The sequence below is a fragment of the Apiospora aurea genome (assembly GCF_038362705.1).
Source record: "Apiospora aurea strain CBS 24483 chromosome Unknown utg000005l_segment0_segment0, whole genome shotgun sequence".
Classification (NCBI taxonomy): Eukaryota; Fungi; Ascomycota; class Sordariomycetes; order Amphisphaeriales; family Apiosporaceae; genus Apiospora; species Apiospora aurea.
In genome coordinates, this window is record NW_027117392.1 from 433,835 (window position 1) to 449,166 (window position 15,332).

A 15,332-nucleotide genomic window follows, 5' to 3' on the forward strand; every position below is an offset into this window, starting at 1 on the left:
ATCATTAAACGAGAGGGACAGACGGCTGGAGATGGACATGGACGAGGAAGCCTGGAGGGCGAGACATGAGAGGGGGCCAGAACCAGATTATATTGCTATTTCATGTCTGGCCCTCACACACTCAACTGGGCATCTGGGCATACCAGTTGATCTGTGTGCCTAAAGGAAAGTCCGGTAAGATTGCATAGGACACAACTTGGCCCAGCCCAGGCCGTTCACGGCTGCCGACACATGCGATGCCATGAGCCTTAAAGGGTGCGAATGGGTGAGAATTGTGTACATGTGCTGTGCAGCTTGATCGTGTGTCTGCTAGTAGCAGGTACGACCCGACCAGAGACCAAACTCGGAGTCGGACTGCTGCAAGTGAGACTGCGTGCGAAGCAAACAAACACAAACTTGGCAATGTTCCTCGTGCCTCCATGTCGGTACCAGCAGCGCCCTACGGCGTACTGCGTACTGCACTGCGCTATGTACGCAATGGTAGCATGTAGGTTAGCAGGTGGCACCAAAGAATACGCTTGACTAATAATTGATTGATGGCAGATGGGCTTTCGCTGCTTCTCCCTCTCCGCGCCGTCCTCTTTCCCAGCTGTCTCTCTCAGGGTCTCACATGAGATCAACGCGTTTCAGGCTTGGAAACCGACCCGCTCTGGAAATTTCGGGTCGTAAGTAAAAGCTTCCATCAGGGGACCAGGGGCAGAGGGGCACCAGGAAGACTGACCAGGAGGCCAGCCGCCAGGGGACCACCAAAGGGATAGAGTGCCCAGAACCGGTACTAGGCCGGAGGCTACCAGGATGATAAGGTGATAATAAGGGACAAAAGGCCAGACAGGGACAGGCCGGGCTTTGCTTGGGAGTTACGAAGTCTCTATTGATTAACTGAGCCACCTCCACCTCCACTCAGGCACCATCACATGAGCGCAACCTGCCATCCCGGCGCCCGGCAATTCCTGTCATTCTAAAATCGGCTGCGCTACCGCCGAGAAAGTCAAGTCACTTTCTCGGCCCTCCTCTTCTCCCCCTCGTCCTCGTTGCGGCGCTTGCTGGGCCAAGATGAGTTTTCGTGTAAGTGGAGGATGTCGCTAACCGACGAGGTGGATGTTTTTCTTTTTTTGACATTGATGCTTTACGTACTTCGGAAACCTCATCACTCAGGTAACATGATCGGCTTTATTCAAGTCCAAGGGGGAAAAATTGCACTTGGGGGAAAAAAATTAAGAAATTAGGCCTCTTGAAATGGGTTTGATCTGCGAGACTGATTGCATCATCACCTAAACCAAGTTACATGCCCGCGTTGTCCTGACTAAACGGCCGGAGCCCGCATTTCAAGCGTTGGTTGCTTGAGATGCATGCAATGATGCAGAGGTGCATTTGGTTTCGGCAAGACTCCAGAGTCAACAACTAATACGAAAAGCTAGCTGGATACTCCGTATACTCTGCTGGTAAATCTCGAATAGGTTAACCGGGAACACCAACACTCGAATCAATTGATACCTAGGTACTTGAATAATTGATACAAGTATAGTAGTAACGCGCTTCGGTGGCCTTATGCATGCAGCTTAAACGTGTCTGCGCCTGCTTGCTGTTAGAAGCGCGCCTTGGATAGATTGGGTACTTGGGTATGCAATAACATGCGTTGATATAGGTTACGCCATGCCAGATCGCTGCTACCTCCCATGCCTCTGTGTCAGTTGTTAAATTCCAGACTGCGCGACACTGCAGTAATGGCCTTGGAGGCTTGACTGTTCATAATTGGGCAAGCAACATTAGGCGCGTGTGTGTATATCTAAGCCATATTCGTACAAAAATCTTGGAACCGACCATATCGGCTGATCTTCTCCTTTTATCTCCACCCATCACGCGAGTTCTGCTCTACTCGGTAACCTCCTTACGAGGAGCCGCCCTCAGCCGTTTTAGTATCTGAATCTTCGGCTCCATCCGCGGTCCAATCCACCACCCACCCGTAAGCTTCCTGACTGCGTCCCGCACACGCCTCACCAGCGCACCGCGTCCCAGGACGAGGTCGTTCTTATTCCCATTCCCATTCCCAGGCTCCAAGTCGCTTCCTGCAGCTTCGGCGCCGGGTTTCAGCAGCTCCACGCCGGCAAAGCCTTCAACCACGCCCACCGTCTCCCAACTCCCCGTGACTCTGCTCGGGTCTTCCACCATGACGTAGTCGAACTTGCCCCAAAAGCCTGGCGTTTGCAGCAGCGCCGGCTTCTCGGACTTGTCAAAGACGAAAGAGACCGTGTCCGCTGCCGGATTCAGCGTCTTTTTCGGGTAAGCGAGCTGCCCGAAAAGTGTGACGCCCGTCATGCAGGATAGCACATCCGTGTGCACCGTGACTGTCTTGACATCGGGGGAGGGGCTGGTCATATCAATGACCGAACCAAGCTGGGACAGTGCTTCGCCGCCGGGGTAGTTAAGGGACGAGAGCATAAGCATGCCGGTACTGCCAACGAACGACAGAACCACTGAGCCGGCCAGAGCCAATGATGCAACTACATAGATCACCGATTTTGCCCGTCTGGTAAAAATGTAGTTCGCGCCCAGTGCAGCAGCCGCTGTCAGAGGGGGCGCAACGTAGAATATGAATCTCGCTTCCTTGTGAGGCTGTATCGAGTAGATGGCGACAAACAAGAGACTGGGGAAAGTAAGACACTGAGCCGACAGCCGCGTTGATTTGTTGAACAAGGCGTAGGGGATCAGAACGGTCCAGGTCAAGGGATTGATCATAATCTTGGGCAACGCACTGGTGAAATACGAGTGCCATGGCGAGACACCCCATTCAGATGATGAGCCCAGAATTGCGTTGTAGTAGAAACCCCATAGTTCAGGCCAGATGGGTTTCTGCCAGAAGTAGGAGTCCACAGGAACCGACGCAAGTAAAGAGAAAGCGAAAGAACCGAGGAAGGCGGGTATGATCCGTCTGATTGTCGTACATCCCATTAAGAGGGTGTATAACGTTGTGGTCGTGAGCAGAATAGCCAATTCGGACCGGAAGACGGCCGTGGCGTAGGTGAAAAAGCCGATGGCCACACGGCATCGCCCGGCCGAGATGGTTCTGGGATCACCCACCAGTTGTGCGAATGCAAGTGTGGCTACAGGCATAGTTAGCGCTTTGCTCGTTTTCTAGTAGTGAAAGGGGGTGCCCATAGACTCACTGAGCGCAAATGCAAACATGTTCGGGAGAGTTCTCGAGGCGTAGAACAAGACGTGGAACTGGCTGGCCTGCAGCAGTGTGTACCACCGTGCAGTCGGCTTGCCAAAGGCCTGCTTGACCCGGGATTTAAACACCAGGAGAGCACCGGCATTGGAGAGCCCCAGAACGGCCCTCACGACGAGCTGTGCATGCCGAAACCCTGCTAGGTAAATGAAGGGCTGGGAGAGGCCGGCGAGAAGAACGGAGCCGATGAAAGTCCTGGGAACGGCGCCCGGGAAGTCGAAGTGGTCATAACGAGCCGAGAGACGGCGATGGACGTCGCTTGTGGGTGTCCCGTACACCAGGATGTCATGGGTGGCCTGGAGATTGAACGACTCCTCGACCTTGGTGTAGGGAGCGATGATGAGGTGCAAGATGACCAGTGCCGGGATGGTCAAAGACAACAGCGTGTCTAGCACGGCCTCCCCGGTTTTCCCCATGTTGACTCCCCAAAGAAAGCCTGCTGAAATCTGGAGATTCAGTGGTAGGGAAGGTGAATCGGCATTCTATAGAAGTATGAAGTATGGAATAGGAGGAAAGAGCCAATCGGACTTAACGATATCCAATTGCTGATGTGGCAGCAACTAGCATCAGTCTAGCTCGAGCGCTGCCTCCAGCGTGGCAAGACGGTATCGTCGCAGTACCGGTGTACAGGAGATTCCTCACAGCTCAATTGGTCAATGTGTATAATGTCAAAAAGATGTAAAACCACTCATGTCGTTGCCTCCCTCAACCGGCAGTGAAGCAGAGGATGCGGCCCAGTTCTCGCTGCCTGTCGATTGCCAACAGCGAATGTGAGACAGAGGGATGCCGGAATCTGGAGCAGCCAATCAGCCAGCCCCAAAACATGCGCCCGAACAGTAGCATCCCCACTGCTTCTCCCCCTGGCCTAAGTCAAAGTTCCAGGTGTCTGCAAGCTGGCACTACGTATCTCCGTGTCGTCGTCAAAAATCCAATGCGCCAGCACCATTGAACGCCCGGCGACAACCTCCTGAGCAACCACCTACGAGCCAATTCCTCCAGACGACTTCGAACAGGCCTCGCATTTCCGAACGCCCTTTTCTCCCATCCTTCCCCTCCGAGTAAACCAGTGCGCTGCTCCGCGAACTCCTTCAAAATGCTTCTTCTGGGCAACTTCCTCTACGGTATGATACCCTCGTCCTCGTCCGCTGCCCCCCTCGCTAACGCATGATTCTTACACATACAACAGTCATCGTACTCGCCATCAACGCGATAGCAGTCCTGTCCGAGGACCGCCTCCTCGCGCGCATCAACCTGTCTACCTCGACCTACGACCCCGCCTTCGGCGCCGGCGACTCCCAGAGCGCCAAGGCCAAGGTGATCAACGGCATCGCGAGCGTGCGGCTGGTTACACGGAGTACGTCCTCTTCCTCCCTCCCTTCCCCCCTATTCCGCACAGTCACTAGCCTCACCCTGCAACCTGTCAGTCTTCTACACGCGAGCCCCGACCCACATGGGGGGGGGTCAGCAGTCGCATCGATGCATCCAAGCAGTGGTCTAGCAGAGCAACCTTACAGGCAGGGCTTGAGGATTCGGGATTCAGTGAGACGCATCAGATGCTAACATAAGTTCGTTCGCAGTTCCTCTAATAGCGGTCAATACGCTGATCGTTCTCTACGAGCTGATTTTGGGTTGAGGCAGTCGCGCCGCGAAGAGAAAACGAAGCAATGAAGTCTTAAAACGAAGGTTGGGTCAAGGTATAAAACGGTTGAAGTAGGCGATGCGCTCCTATTGAGCTCGGCGTTCCGGTTTAAACGCCTACATGGCTGGCCTGGATGTGTAGTTGCATATTGTCCGGACGAACGATTTATTCCTGAAGATATGAGCTACCAGACTAAGTGTATACCTCGAGTACGGGCAGTCTGAAATAGAGACGGATAAGTAGACATATGGGCTGGTTTTTAGAACAGGCCATCGCTCAATCGAGGCCCCAGAGTCTACTAAGCTATAGACTGTGATGCTGCTTGCTGTGCACTACCCAATAATCCAAGCCTCTCCGCTGAAAAAGTATTGTATCGGCCATCACAAGAAAAGCACGCTTCCATCTGATGGATATATATACAACAGCTTGTGTACGCTTCTCTCCTGATGCAGAATGTGTCTGTGAAACGTCTACGCCAAACTCCAGTATGTTAATGCTGCTGCTGCTTCACGACAAGACATTATGACTTTTCTTCCGGCCTAGACTGAAGCTGAAACGCTCCTTGATCTTGGGCGTATGCGGTGGCTTGTCGGGATTCACTGCTTCGCCATTTTGTCCCGCTTCTTCTGGAATTTCACTGCTGTCGCGTTTCGACTTGTCCTTGGACAGGAAATTGAGACTTTTCTTAGACATGGACTTGCTCCCCTGCCTTGTGCGGTTCAGAAGGCCCATGGTTCCTGAGGGAACGCTTGGCCCTGGTGCCTCTTTGGTCTTCGGGGTGCTTTCTTCGGTGGCCTTGTTACTCTCCTCGAGCGCCTTCTTGAGGTTTTCAGCCTCGGCTTTCCGAGCTTCCCGCAGTTGGACTTCCTGCTCTTTTTTCTGCTTCTCCTTGGCTTTCTGCTCTTCCTTCTCGGCGACTTTCTTGGCCTTTTCTGCCGCTTTGGCCTCCTTCTTTTCTTCTTTGGATTTGGGGTCCGGCTTGGCTGTCAGTGATCGAGCCAGGACCGAAGAGCTTTCGACCTGGTTATGAGGGGTAGGCAACGGCGGAGGCGGAGATGAGATGACCATTCCAGGAGCAGTGGATGCATGAGCCAATCTCGTCATCATTTCGCGGTCGTCGGTAGCATTTGGTTGAGAAACTTGCCGCGTAAGGCCATTGGTTGACCCGCCCAGTCCATTCTCTTCTGTGGCTACGTCCGCCTTTTCGCTTGCTATGCGGACTTCTTCAAGGCCTTCGGCTTCTTGTTGTGCGCGCACCTTTTCGAAAGTGGTCTCTTGGTATAGCAAAACATATGCGCACGCCATGCCGGGCTTATCGCCAAAGAAATTGCGGACATAGTGCTTGTCCACAGGTTCCACCATCTCGTCGTCAAATAGTAGCCAGCCCCGATCCTCGGTCTTGATAACGGAGACGTAATGGCCATGGTATGCATTTCCGCCGATATGGACGATGACGGCATATAGTTCATAAAGCCGGTCTGGATCTTCAGCATCTTCTGTGGTGTTGAACATTCGGAGCTCGTAGGGATAGACGACCCGATGGAACAGCTTTTGAAGTCGGCTGTAGTCCTCAGTGTACTTGAACCGTTTCAGGTGCAATGCCAATACCTTTGGTAATCGCTTTATCTTCATACGTTTCTCAGCTTCTTGCAATCCACCGCAATGGTCGCAATGGAACTTATTCCGTTCGCAGAGCATTTCTTCGGCGGAGAACTTCTGTAGACACGATGTTACGGACGAATGTTCCTCCAAGTCAATGGATAAGTCCAAGAATGTCTCGTCTCGCTGCGATGTAGTCTCGCATGTCAGGCACTTGGTCTCCGATGTCAGTACGCCTTCAAAGATGTCGTGCACCCAGCCAGTACCGGGCGAGTTCACCCCGGTCGATGTCGGCACGACGGTGTGGCTAAACGCAGACTCGAGCGACCGCAGAAGTCCATCATTGGCGTGTTTCGACTCTTGCTCCATTAATCGCTTCGCATTCCGCTCGACATTGGAGATGACATCATTCAGTACAAGGCCATAAAACTCGTGAGCGTCCTGGTGCATCGAGTTGCGGAACATCTCGTTATCGCGCTTAAATATCTCGAGAAACCGCTGGGGACTCAGGACACCCGTTCGGGTATTCGCTTCCACGAGAGTCATGAAGATGTCGCGTAAGCCGGTAAAGGTGCACTCGTCCATGCCATATGCGCCCGGGTTCTCCTGCGTCAGCTCCAGTATCGGGCCCTTGAGCATTGCCTGCTTTTTCTTGTATTCCGGAGTGTCTGGTTTATCCTCCGGTCTGATTCCCTGCTGGGTAGCGGGTATTACTTGTCCAGAGTTGATCTGTTTCCGCCGCGCCAGGACTTCCGCTGTGGTCAGAGTCTTCTTTTCGTTTGCCTGGTTTGCTGTCCCGTTCTCGGCCTGAGGAGCCCGCACAACGATATTGACTTTCGGCTTGAATCCTTCGGGTGTTTCGGATGGTGACAGAGGCGGGTAGTTGAGCACGTTCTCGCGAAAGACAGTCGTATAGTAAAGGGCCTGCACCATGGAATTGCAGTAGCTATCACTCGGTTAGCACCCAGCACCTTGCTGCCATTATTCATAATACCAGGAGGCTTACCATGTATTCCCGAACTGAGAGGGGTGGCATTAGCATTATGCGACCAGGTGCGCCGTTGTTTGAGGGGACATACATTTTCGAGACCATAGAACTTGTCGGATCCGTCTTCGCGTACGGGACCCGCGTTCTGGAGCATCTTCTCTAACGGCGTCAACTCGGGCGGCGGTTCTTCTTTCTTCTTTTGCGCATCCTTGCTGGCGGCTTTGGCGTCGCCCTGGAACAAAACGCACGTTATGTTAGTCCTGTCTCAAGAAGGATGTATCGAGTGTGCCGTCCGTCTGGGCCGAAGGGGTGGCCGCCAAGGTGGCTGGCTGGTTGACGGGAACTTACGGCAGCGCCGGTCTTGAATCTGCTGAGGAGGCTCGTCATGGTGTCGGCAGAGGCTCAATTGAAGGCTTCTTGTCGGGGGTGAGCGAAGGGAGAATGGCGGCGCTCGACCCCGGCGGCCAAGTAGGCGTTGCGCAAGTGTCAGCAGGTCAAGACACGGCTGCACCGTCGCAAAGCGTCATTCGGAGGTCACGTCGAGTATGCAAGTAGCAGGACAGCGGCGCAGGGTATATATGGCGGGTAGTATACTGGGTCAAAGAAGTACAATTAATTGGGAGCAAAGAATGCGATCAATACCAAAACATAAGGATAAGGAGCGACTTGGTATTGCCGGTTGCTGGGTCGGGATCAAGCGTGGTCGAGAGAAGTAAGTCAGTCGCCTCATTCGATGTTGAATGCGAAGGTTGAGTTCGAGTTACATCGAGGGAATCGAATCGAGGCGACTGAAGTGAAGGGCCTCAGCAGGCATTAGATTAGCAAATTAGGTAGGTCCCACGCCCAGGCAGGTTCCGGGCAGGTTCCAGGCAGGTCCCCAGGGCGACTGCTACAGTAGGTACAGTAGTAGTAGGTACAGAAGGAACAGAGGCACGCGCAGGCACGTTGGACGTTGGAAACGGTTGAAACTGGGCTGGTTGATTGGCCCGAGCGGGGAACCCTCGCTGATCGGGGCGTTGGGGAAATATAGCAGCAGCCTGGGCAGACCTGGGGTCCCGATTTCACTAGCACCAGAGAGGCCTGGCCGACCGAGTAAGTACGTGCAGCAAGAGCAAGGGACGCACCCGTGGATTCGGATTTGGAACAGCTTCTGTCACGGCTGGGCGCTGGAGCTGGGGGAGCCAGTTGCCGCGGCTATAGCTGGTGTAAGCTCACAGATACCCTCGGTCGTAATGATTAGGTAATGCGATGCGTCCCGTTGGAGGAGAGTCGAGAGAGGTATGAGCAGCACTCCGGGGACTGTCTCCTGCTCTCCTCCACTTGCCTACGATCTATGGACACCTGCTCCATCCGCCTACATGCATCCTGTCGCGGCGAGTTCTCTGCTTCTTCCTTCTCTACTACCAACCATACATACCTCTGCCTCCTCCTCCTCCTCCTCCCCCTATTCTCCCTACATGGAACGAGTGCCTTGCAGACAGTCAAGCATGGATGGTCGGACTGAACAAGGTTGGTAGGTGGTTTGCTCGGATCCAGCCAAGTGCAGGTGAGAAAGATCCCGTGCAGATTATCTGTTATTACCCCATAAATGGGCCAACTGCTTATGTAGGTAAAGAGTAATGTTCGAAGGATCTCGCCCCTTGTCGTTCTGCCCCTTCCACATCCTGTTCTTCCCCTGTTATTGCCCTCCTCGTCGCAGCATGAAGTGAAGCCGGGTCCGTGATACGGAAAAACAGCGGCCGGCAGGCTTTTGCGTCGATTGAATCGAATCGATGGAGGGGGGTGGACGGCTGGCTGGCGCTGACCTGACCGCGACCTCGTGGGTCTGGGTCGAAGAGCATGGCACAGGACCCGAAAACTTGGGGCGCGCTAGACAAGCGACCCATTTGGAGCACGCTCGAGATCTAATTCGTCCCAAGCTATTTACCCTGGAGCAGAAAAGAGGCAGGAAAAAGCACACTATGAGGGGCCTGGGGGAGGGGGGAAGGGGGGGCCAAAAAGATGGGGTGACATCCATCGGAGAGATGGCCTCTTCAGGTTGACACGCTGAGCTCCAATTCGCTATTCGTCGACGGCTGCAGACGCCGGTTCACCTGAAGACACATTCGACAAGTGTGGGAAGCCGTATGTATTGTAAATGTTCCGGCATGTCAGTGGAACGGCCTCCCACTTGCATACATACATAGACCTGCACTGCACCTCACCTCTGCTCTCTTGCCTGCTGCTATGTAGGATGTATGTACACATACTTATTCTCAGGAACAGAAGTCCCGCCTCACGCGACGCGCCGCGCAGGATCAGCTAAAAATGCATAGGTTTCCTTTATCCGAGAAAGCCAATAGCAGATACCTAAGGCAATAATAGTTCGTCGCGATTCCCGCCCGTTCTTGCACAGACAGTGGAGAATGCGACCCCCCAAGTTCCAGCACTACTACGAACCTCCTCTAGGCTGGATGCAGAAGGTGTAACACGCATCGCATGGCCTTCTAGAAGCAAGCAACGTGGCGCTGGCTGCCAAAACAAACTTCTGACATTCACTCGCTTTCGGACTCAAACCTTCTGGGCACCAAGCACACCAGATGGTGAGCTGAGCCCGAATCCGGTTTGGACACACAAGCAAGAAGTAGACAGCCATAGCCATCAAAATCCATCATGCACTCCACTCGCTTGGAGTAATTTGAACCGGTCTTCATTCAGGCTAACCAAGCCACCGGGACTGCTCGGATTGGATAGCCAGGGCGGGGGGCTTACAGTAGGCTTTGAAACTCTCCTACGACGGCTGGTATTTCGTCATCATCCCATCCCATCCCATCTTGAACATCTGGCGTAGCGTTGGTGATAGGGCGGCTATCCCAGCGTGCTGCTCCCGAGCGATATGCGCCAGCGACGCGAAAAGCCAATGGGTTTGCGTCGTTGCTTGATATAACCGCCATCCGGTACCGCCTCACGTCATCTCTTGCCGTATAGCTAGTCTGAGCACACGGCCTATGACGTATGGACAATGTAAAGGGTGCTGGCCATAGCCAGCTATATCATCGCGGGGGATGAACTACGAATGCCTACCAACCACTGCTTGATCCCACCATGCCAGAATGGCTGAGAGTCTCGCCTTGCGACCCAATCAGGTCGGAGTGCCGCCCACTCATGGTGTGTGCCACTGTCATACTCTTTAGCATGGCCCAACCAGATGCCGGGAGTGGTTAGCACCATCCATTGATGGCTATCTACGTAGGTCTTCCCAAGAGCTCTATAGTCAGCTTTCTTAGCTCGGGCCGAGACCATATCCTGACGCATCGGGGCAGCGAAGATAGACATGAGTCGACTTATAGCAGCACATACGCAAGATGAGCTTATACTGAGTACGCCTCATGGTGCTTCAGCGTTGAATCCGGTATTCTTTCTTCACTTTGCCCCAGCTCCCAGAAAACCAAATAGACGAAGGTCCCAAGATTTGAGAACATCCTGGCTTGGGCAGAACCTTGAGGAGCTCTGGTATTTACCGCAGTGCTGTATATTCTGGCCGTTCCGAGGCTTCTTTTTGGGTTTATGGGAAGATGGGGACCGAACCGACCCTGATCAAGCTAAACTTATTATGGAACCAAGTTTTGATGGCAGCGATGAGATTCACGAGGTAGTCCTTTCATCCGGGAACTGGCTGGCTGTAGTTGATTGAGGCGGTATTCGATTTTTGGCTCGATGGCACCCGAGGCTGACGGCAGAAAATGTCACTGGGGTGTGATAGAAGGCGAGATGGTAAGATGACTGAGCCGCACCATCACTCCCAAATACCACTCGCACGCATAATTCTGTGCCTATCGCACTATACCCATAGCCGGGACAGTATAGTTTCTTCAAGCCATGGCATAGCCAGTAGTGTTATACTTTGAGCTGGGAAGACGATGAGTTCAAGATTCACAGTTATCCGGTACGGCCTTGGATCTCAATTTCTGGCCGCGTCCAATCCTTATGCCTGAGGGACTCCTCCGCACCGTCGGCCTGGCGGTTTCTATAACCTAAAAAGTTTACTGAAAATTTCGATGGAATGTGAGTATTTTCATTACGATAGTATCTCTTCCATTTCACCCCATATTCCCAGCAGTGTCCTGAGCAAAGGGGACAATGTCGATCAACCCGCCATCATCTAGCGATGCCAGCCTCTCAGGCCTTCCCACGGAGCTGCAACAAGCTGTATTTGGTTGTCTCATCTGTGACCAAGAAACGGCGGAGCGGCACCCTGAGACCTGGGCAAGCCAAACTCTACTTGACAGCGGCTCACTCCTCAACTTTTGCAGGGCATCGAAGAGGTTCCACGACATAGGATTGCCGATTCTATACCAATCTGTCTTCATCCAGCATGACAAGAACTTGGACAGCTTCTCTGACGCCCTAGACAAGAAACCAGAGCAGGCAGCCCATGTTCAGCATCTATACTCCAGAAAATGGTCCTCCAACACAGATGGTTCTCTGTCTTCAGGCAACGGCCTGTATAGTGTCACGAATAGGCTCATGCGGGTCTTACAGCACCCTATAAACCCCCGGTGCGTCGCACTGTTTATGCCGGATCAAGAGCTTCGCGCGCTCAGTCATCGGATATGTTGCCTGGCCGCGAAGAAGAAATGGCCATCACTAAGGACTTTGATTTTCCAGTCGTATGGGGGTTCAAAGAAGAGAGACTTTCCTCCACAGATGGTGTACATCAAGCTTCCAGACCCGGTTCGGAAGCTAACGTTCTGTTTCAGGGGGCCGCAGAACATTTGTATCCCGCCGAAGCTTTCATTCCCATACTCATTACCAAGGAGCCTAATACGTCTTAACTTGTTTGGAATCTCGATGACCTTCATGGTCATCAAGAACATATTGGAGCATTGTCCAGAGCTGGAGCAGCTACGGTGGGACCTGAATACACAATCGTGGTCTGAGATACTCCCAGACAATGAGCACGACTCAACATGCCTGGGGCTTGGAGGGCAGGCATTGAAAGAGTTCCGGTTGGTGAATCGAGATTACGACTATGAGCTGCCGCAAAGCTTCCTAGAGGAAGAAGTCCTGCCCATGCCTCTCAGATGCTTTCAGGGGCTAGCCAAGCTGGAGAAGCTACGGGTCGACTTGGAGGGTCTGGCTAGAGTGACTGCTACTGAGGTATGCTTGCCAGCGAGCCTGAAGGAACTCGCAGTGGTTGTCGCCTGCGAAAGTGACTTCCACCGTCACTGGTACCAGCCGGACAAGGACGAGCACGAAGGTCGAGAAGGCGAGAAACGGTCCGATCTGGGCGAGCCGAGGGGCACTTGGCTCTCACTGTGTTTCTTCAAGCTGGAAAAAGCTGTCTCCTCTGACCAGTTACCCAATTTGCAGTCCCTAGTCGTTGATCACGAGCTGGACTCGGAGAGCACTGAGTTGAGGGCAGCCAGAATGTGGAAGCCATATTATGAGCAATATGCCACAATAATGGGGGAGCACAACATCACGCTCAGCTGGACGTGGTCTTCTGAACAGGGCGCGCCTCACTCATGATATTCGCATGTGGGTGAGCTCAGTGATGTTGACGAAAAGATGGGGGGATGGGCCGTCCAGTGGACAGCTATTGGAGGCCAGACGAAAGATTGACCAAAGGAACGGGGAAGACAACCCTGAGAAACTAACCCGTTACCCTGATTTGTTTCCTTATATACCCGGACACCTAGAGTATCTTTACATGCATATACTTGAAAAGGCTGGTGCCTGAAGTCAAGATAATGTTTCATTGACAATGCGCTGACGGAATGATGCACTGGACTGGCCTAACCAGACTTGTAGTAGCCCCTCCGACACGCCAGGCACAGGCCCAAGCTCCCCCCCTTCCCTTGAACCCCACCACGATTAATGCTGGCATCCATCATCTGTGAACCCAACGCAGCAGCAGCCATTGAAGCCTCCCCTTTCCGAAGCCAAACAATCGTCACCAGACTCCCGGACGCGACAGCCTTTTCCTTCTTTCCTGTAGACATCATGGCGTCCGCCGATCCCTTTGACTCGGCTCTGTAAGTGCCAAATGCGCCCACCCAATTTGACCTCTCGCTACACACCGAACCGAAAGCTAGGCTAACCCCTCCCCTCTCCTTTGTCACCGCCGCGCAGCGACCTCCTCCGCCGCCTCAACCCGAAGCACACGACCAAGCACCTGCAGAGCCTCATCTCGCTCGCGCCCGACCTGACCGAGGACCTGCTGTCGTCGGTCGACCAGCCCCTCAGCATCCGCCGCTGCAAGCAGACGGGGCGCGACTACCTGCTGTGCGACTACAACCGCGACGGCGACAGCTACCGCTCCCCCTGGTCCAACGAGTTCGACCCCCCGCTCGGCTCCGGCGCCCCCGGCGGCGCCGAAGGCGGCGGCGGCGCCACCCCGAGCGAGAAGGTCCGCCGCATGGAGGTCAAGGCCAACGAGGCCTTCGACGTCTACCGTGAGCTCTACTACGAGGGCGGCGTCAGCTCCGTCTACTTCTGGAACCTCGACGATGGGTTCGCCGGTGTGGTCCTGTTGAAGAAGGGTGAGTGAGACAATGGTGTTTCCTTTCCAGATTATCTGCCCGTGATTCCCAGCTTGGGGGGTGTAGGCAACGTCGATATCGTTACGACTACGAGTGGGTCTACAACCTCGATTGGCAAGGGGCAGAGGGCTCGTTTCCAAGGTCGGACTGTGTGGCTCGCAGAACCATTCAAAGTACAATGTCGTTTGGAATATATTAGGGGTGTGTTCGGTGTACCAGGGGGCCGAGTGCACAGCATCCAGAGGCGCAACTTGCGCTACTACCTGTGCTACTTGCGATCTAAGACTTCGGATCTGTGATCCGAACATGCTTCGATCGATCAGGAACCTGAGTCATAGGTCTTACCTTGCCCTCCCAAGATCCGGGGGAGCTCACGACATGATCGTCTAAAGGCAAATATTTGTTTCTACTGGGATTGGCTAGCTAACCATATGACCATCACAGAGGCCAAGCCCGGCAGCGCCAGCGAAGGCTCCTGGGACTCGATCCACGTGTTCGAGGCCATCGACCGCGCCCGCATGACCCAGTACAACCTGACGTCGACCGTCATCCTGTCGCTATCGACGAGCAGCACCGGCCTCGGCGAGATGGACCTGAGCGGCAACATGACGCGGCAGATCGAGCAGGAGCTGCCGGCCGAGAGCGACGAGCAACAGATCGCCAACATCGGCAAGCTCGTCGAGGACATGGAGCTCAAGATGCGCAACCTGCTGCAGGAGGTCTACTTCGGCAAGGCCAAGGACGTCGTCGGCGACCTGCGGAGCGTCGGCAGCCTGAGCGAGGCGGGCAGGGACCGCGAGGCGCAGCGCGAGCTCATTGGCAGCATGCGGCGATGAACCTATGGAGATTTCGGGGGAATCTTGCTTTATTCTGGCTTTCAGATGTATAATCTCTCCTGCTGTGTGTCTCATGTACCTGCGCCAGCAGTTTGTTGTGGACGGCGAAAGAAGACCGGCGTACCCGCTGCTGTTTGGTAGAAGCATTTCAGTTACGGAGTTTTTTTGTTCGGGGACTATATCTTCTCATTCGCCCAGGACGAAGAACTGGGTGAAATTGGGCATGGCCAATAACGATGATGAGACAAAAGAAACACAATTCATCTTAAAATGCGGTTACACAGCATGTTCTCTTCCTCCTTCTCCTTGGGGAAGCTGTTCGCGTGGCGGATAGATTGATTCCATGCTCTTCTGCTGCAGAACCATTACGAGCGGTCAGTTAGTCGTGTCTTAGACGTCCGAGAGAGCCGACATTTGTTAAGCCTGAGCGAGGGGGCTTTTGGTGGTGACTTCTGTGCCGATGGTGTAGCTGAGCTCGGCCGACGGCCCTGCCCCTTACATAGGAGCCTCAAAGCCACTC

The 15,332-nt window shown here is 53.9% G+C and overlaps 5 protein-coding genes across 5 annotated transcripts; 3 read left to right on the forward strand and 2 right to left on the reverse strand.

Annotated features, from left to right (window-relative positions):
• Window positions 1-1,872: 1,872 nt before the first annotated feature.
• On the reverse strand, window positions 1,873-3,642 carry PG986_006727 (Alg9-like mannosyltransferase; the record flags this gene model as incomplete). The annotated part of the gene is made up of 2 exons (XM_066842949.1): window positions 1,873-3,101; window positions 3,165-3,642. 2 exons carry the CDS (start codon window positions 3,640-3,642, stop codon window positions 1,873-1,875), a joined length of 1,707 nt encoding a protein of 568 aa, XP_066699061.1.
• A 677-nt stretch (window positions 3,643-4,319) lies between these two features.
• Window positions 4,320-4,859, forward strand: PG986_006728 (uncharacterized protein; the record flags this gene model as incomplete). The annotated part of the gene is made up of 3 exons (XM_066842950.1): window positions 4,320-4,347; window positions 4,413-4,580; window positions 4,804-4,859. The coding sequence occupies 3 exons, from the start codon at window positions 4,320-4,322 to the stop codon at window positions 4,857-4,859; spliced, it is 252 nt and encodes an 83-aa protein (XP_066699062.1).
• Window positions 4,860-5,372: 513 nt separating this feature from the next.
• On the reverse strand, window positions 5,373-7,839 carry PG986_006729 (uncharacterized protein; the record flags this gene model as incomplete). Its single annotated transcript, XM_066842951.1, has 4 exons — window positions 5,373-7,410; window positions 7,471-7,484; window positions 7,544-7,684; window positions 7,801-7,839. The coding sequence occupies 4 exons, from the start codon at window positions 7,837-7,839 to the stop codon at window positions 5,373-5,375; spliced, it is 2,232 nt and encodes a 743-aa protein (XP_066699063.1).
• Window positions 7,840-11,571: 3,732 nt separating this feature from the next.
• On the forward strand, window positions 11,572-12,963 carry PG986_006730 (uncharacterized protein; the record flags this gene model as incomplete). The annotated part of the gene is made up of 1 exon (XM_066842952.1): window positions 11,572-12,963. One exon carries the CDS (start codon window positions 11,572-11,574, stop codon window positions 12,961-12,963), a length of 1,392 nt encoding a protein of 463 aa, XP_066699064.1.
• Window positions 12,964-13,437: 474 nt separating this feature from the next.
• Window positions 13,438-14,812, forward strand: PG986_006731 (f-actin capping protein- beta subunit domain-containing protein; the record flags this gene model as incomplete). Its single annotated transcript, XM_066842953.1, has 3 exons — window positions 13,438-13,469; window positions 13,567-13,976; window positions 14,421-14,812. The coding sequence occupies 3 exons, from the start codon at window positions 13,438-13,440 to the stop codon at window positions 14,810-14,812; spliced, it is 834 nt and encodes a 277-aa protein (XP_066699065.1).
• Window positions 14,813-15,332: the final 520 nt, after the last annotated feature.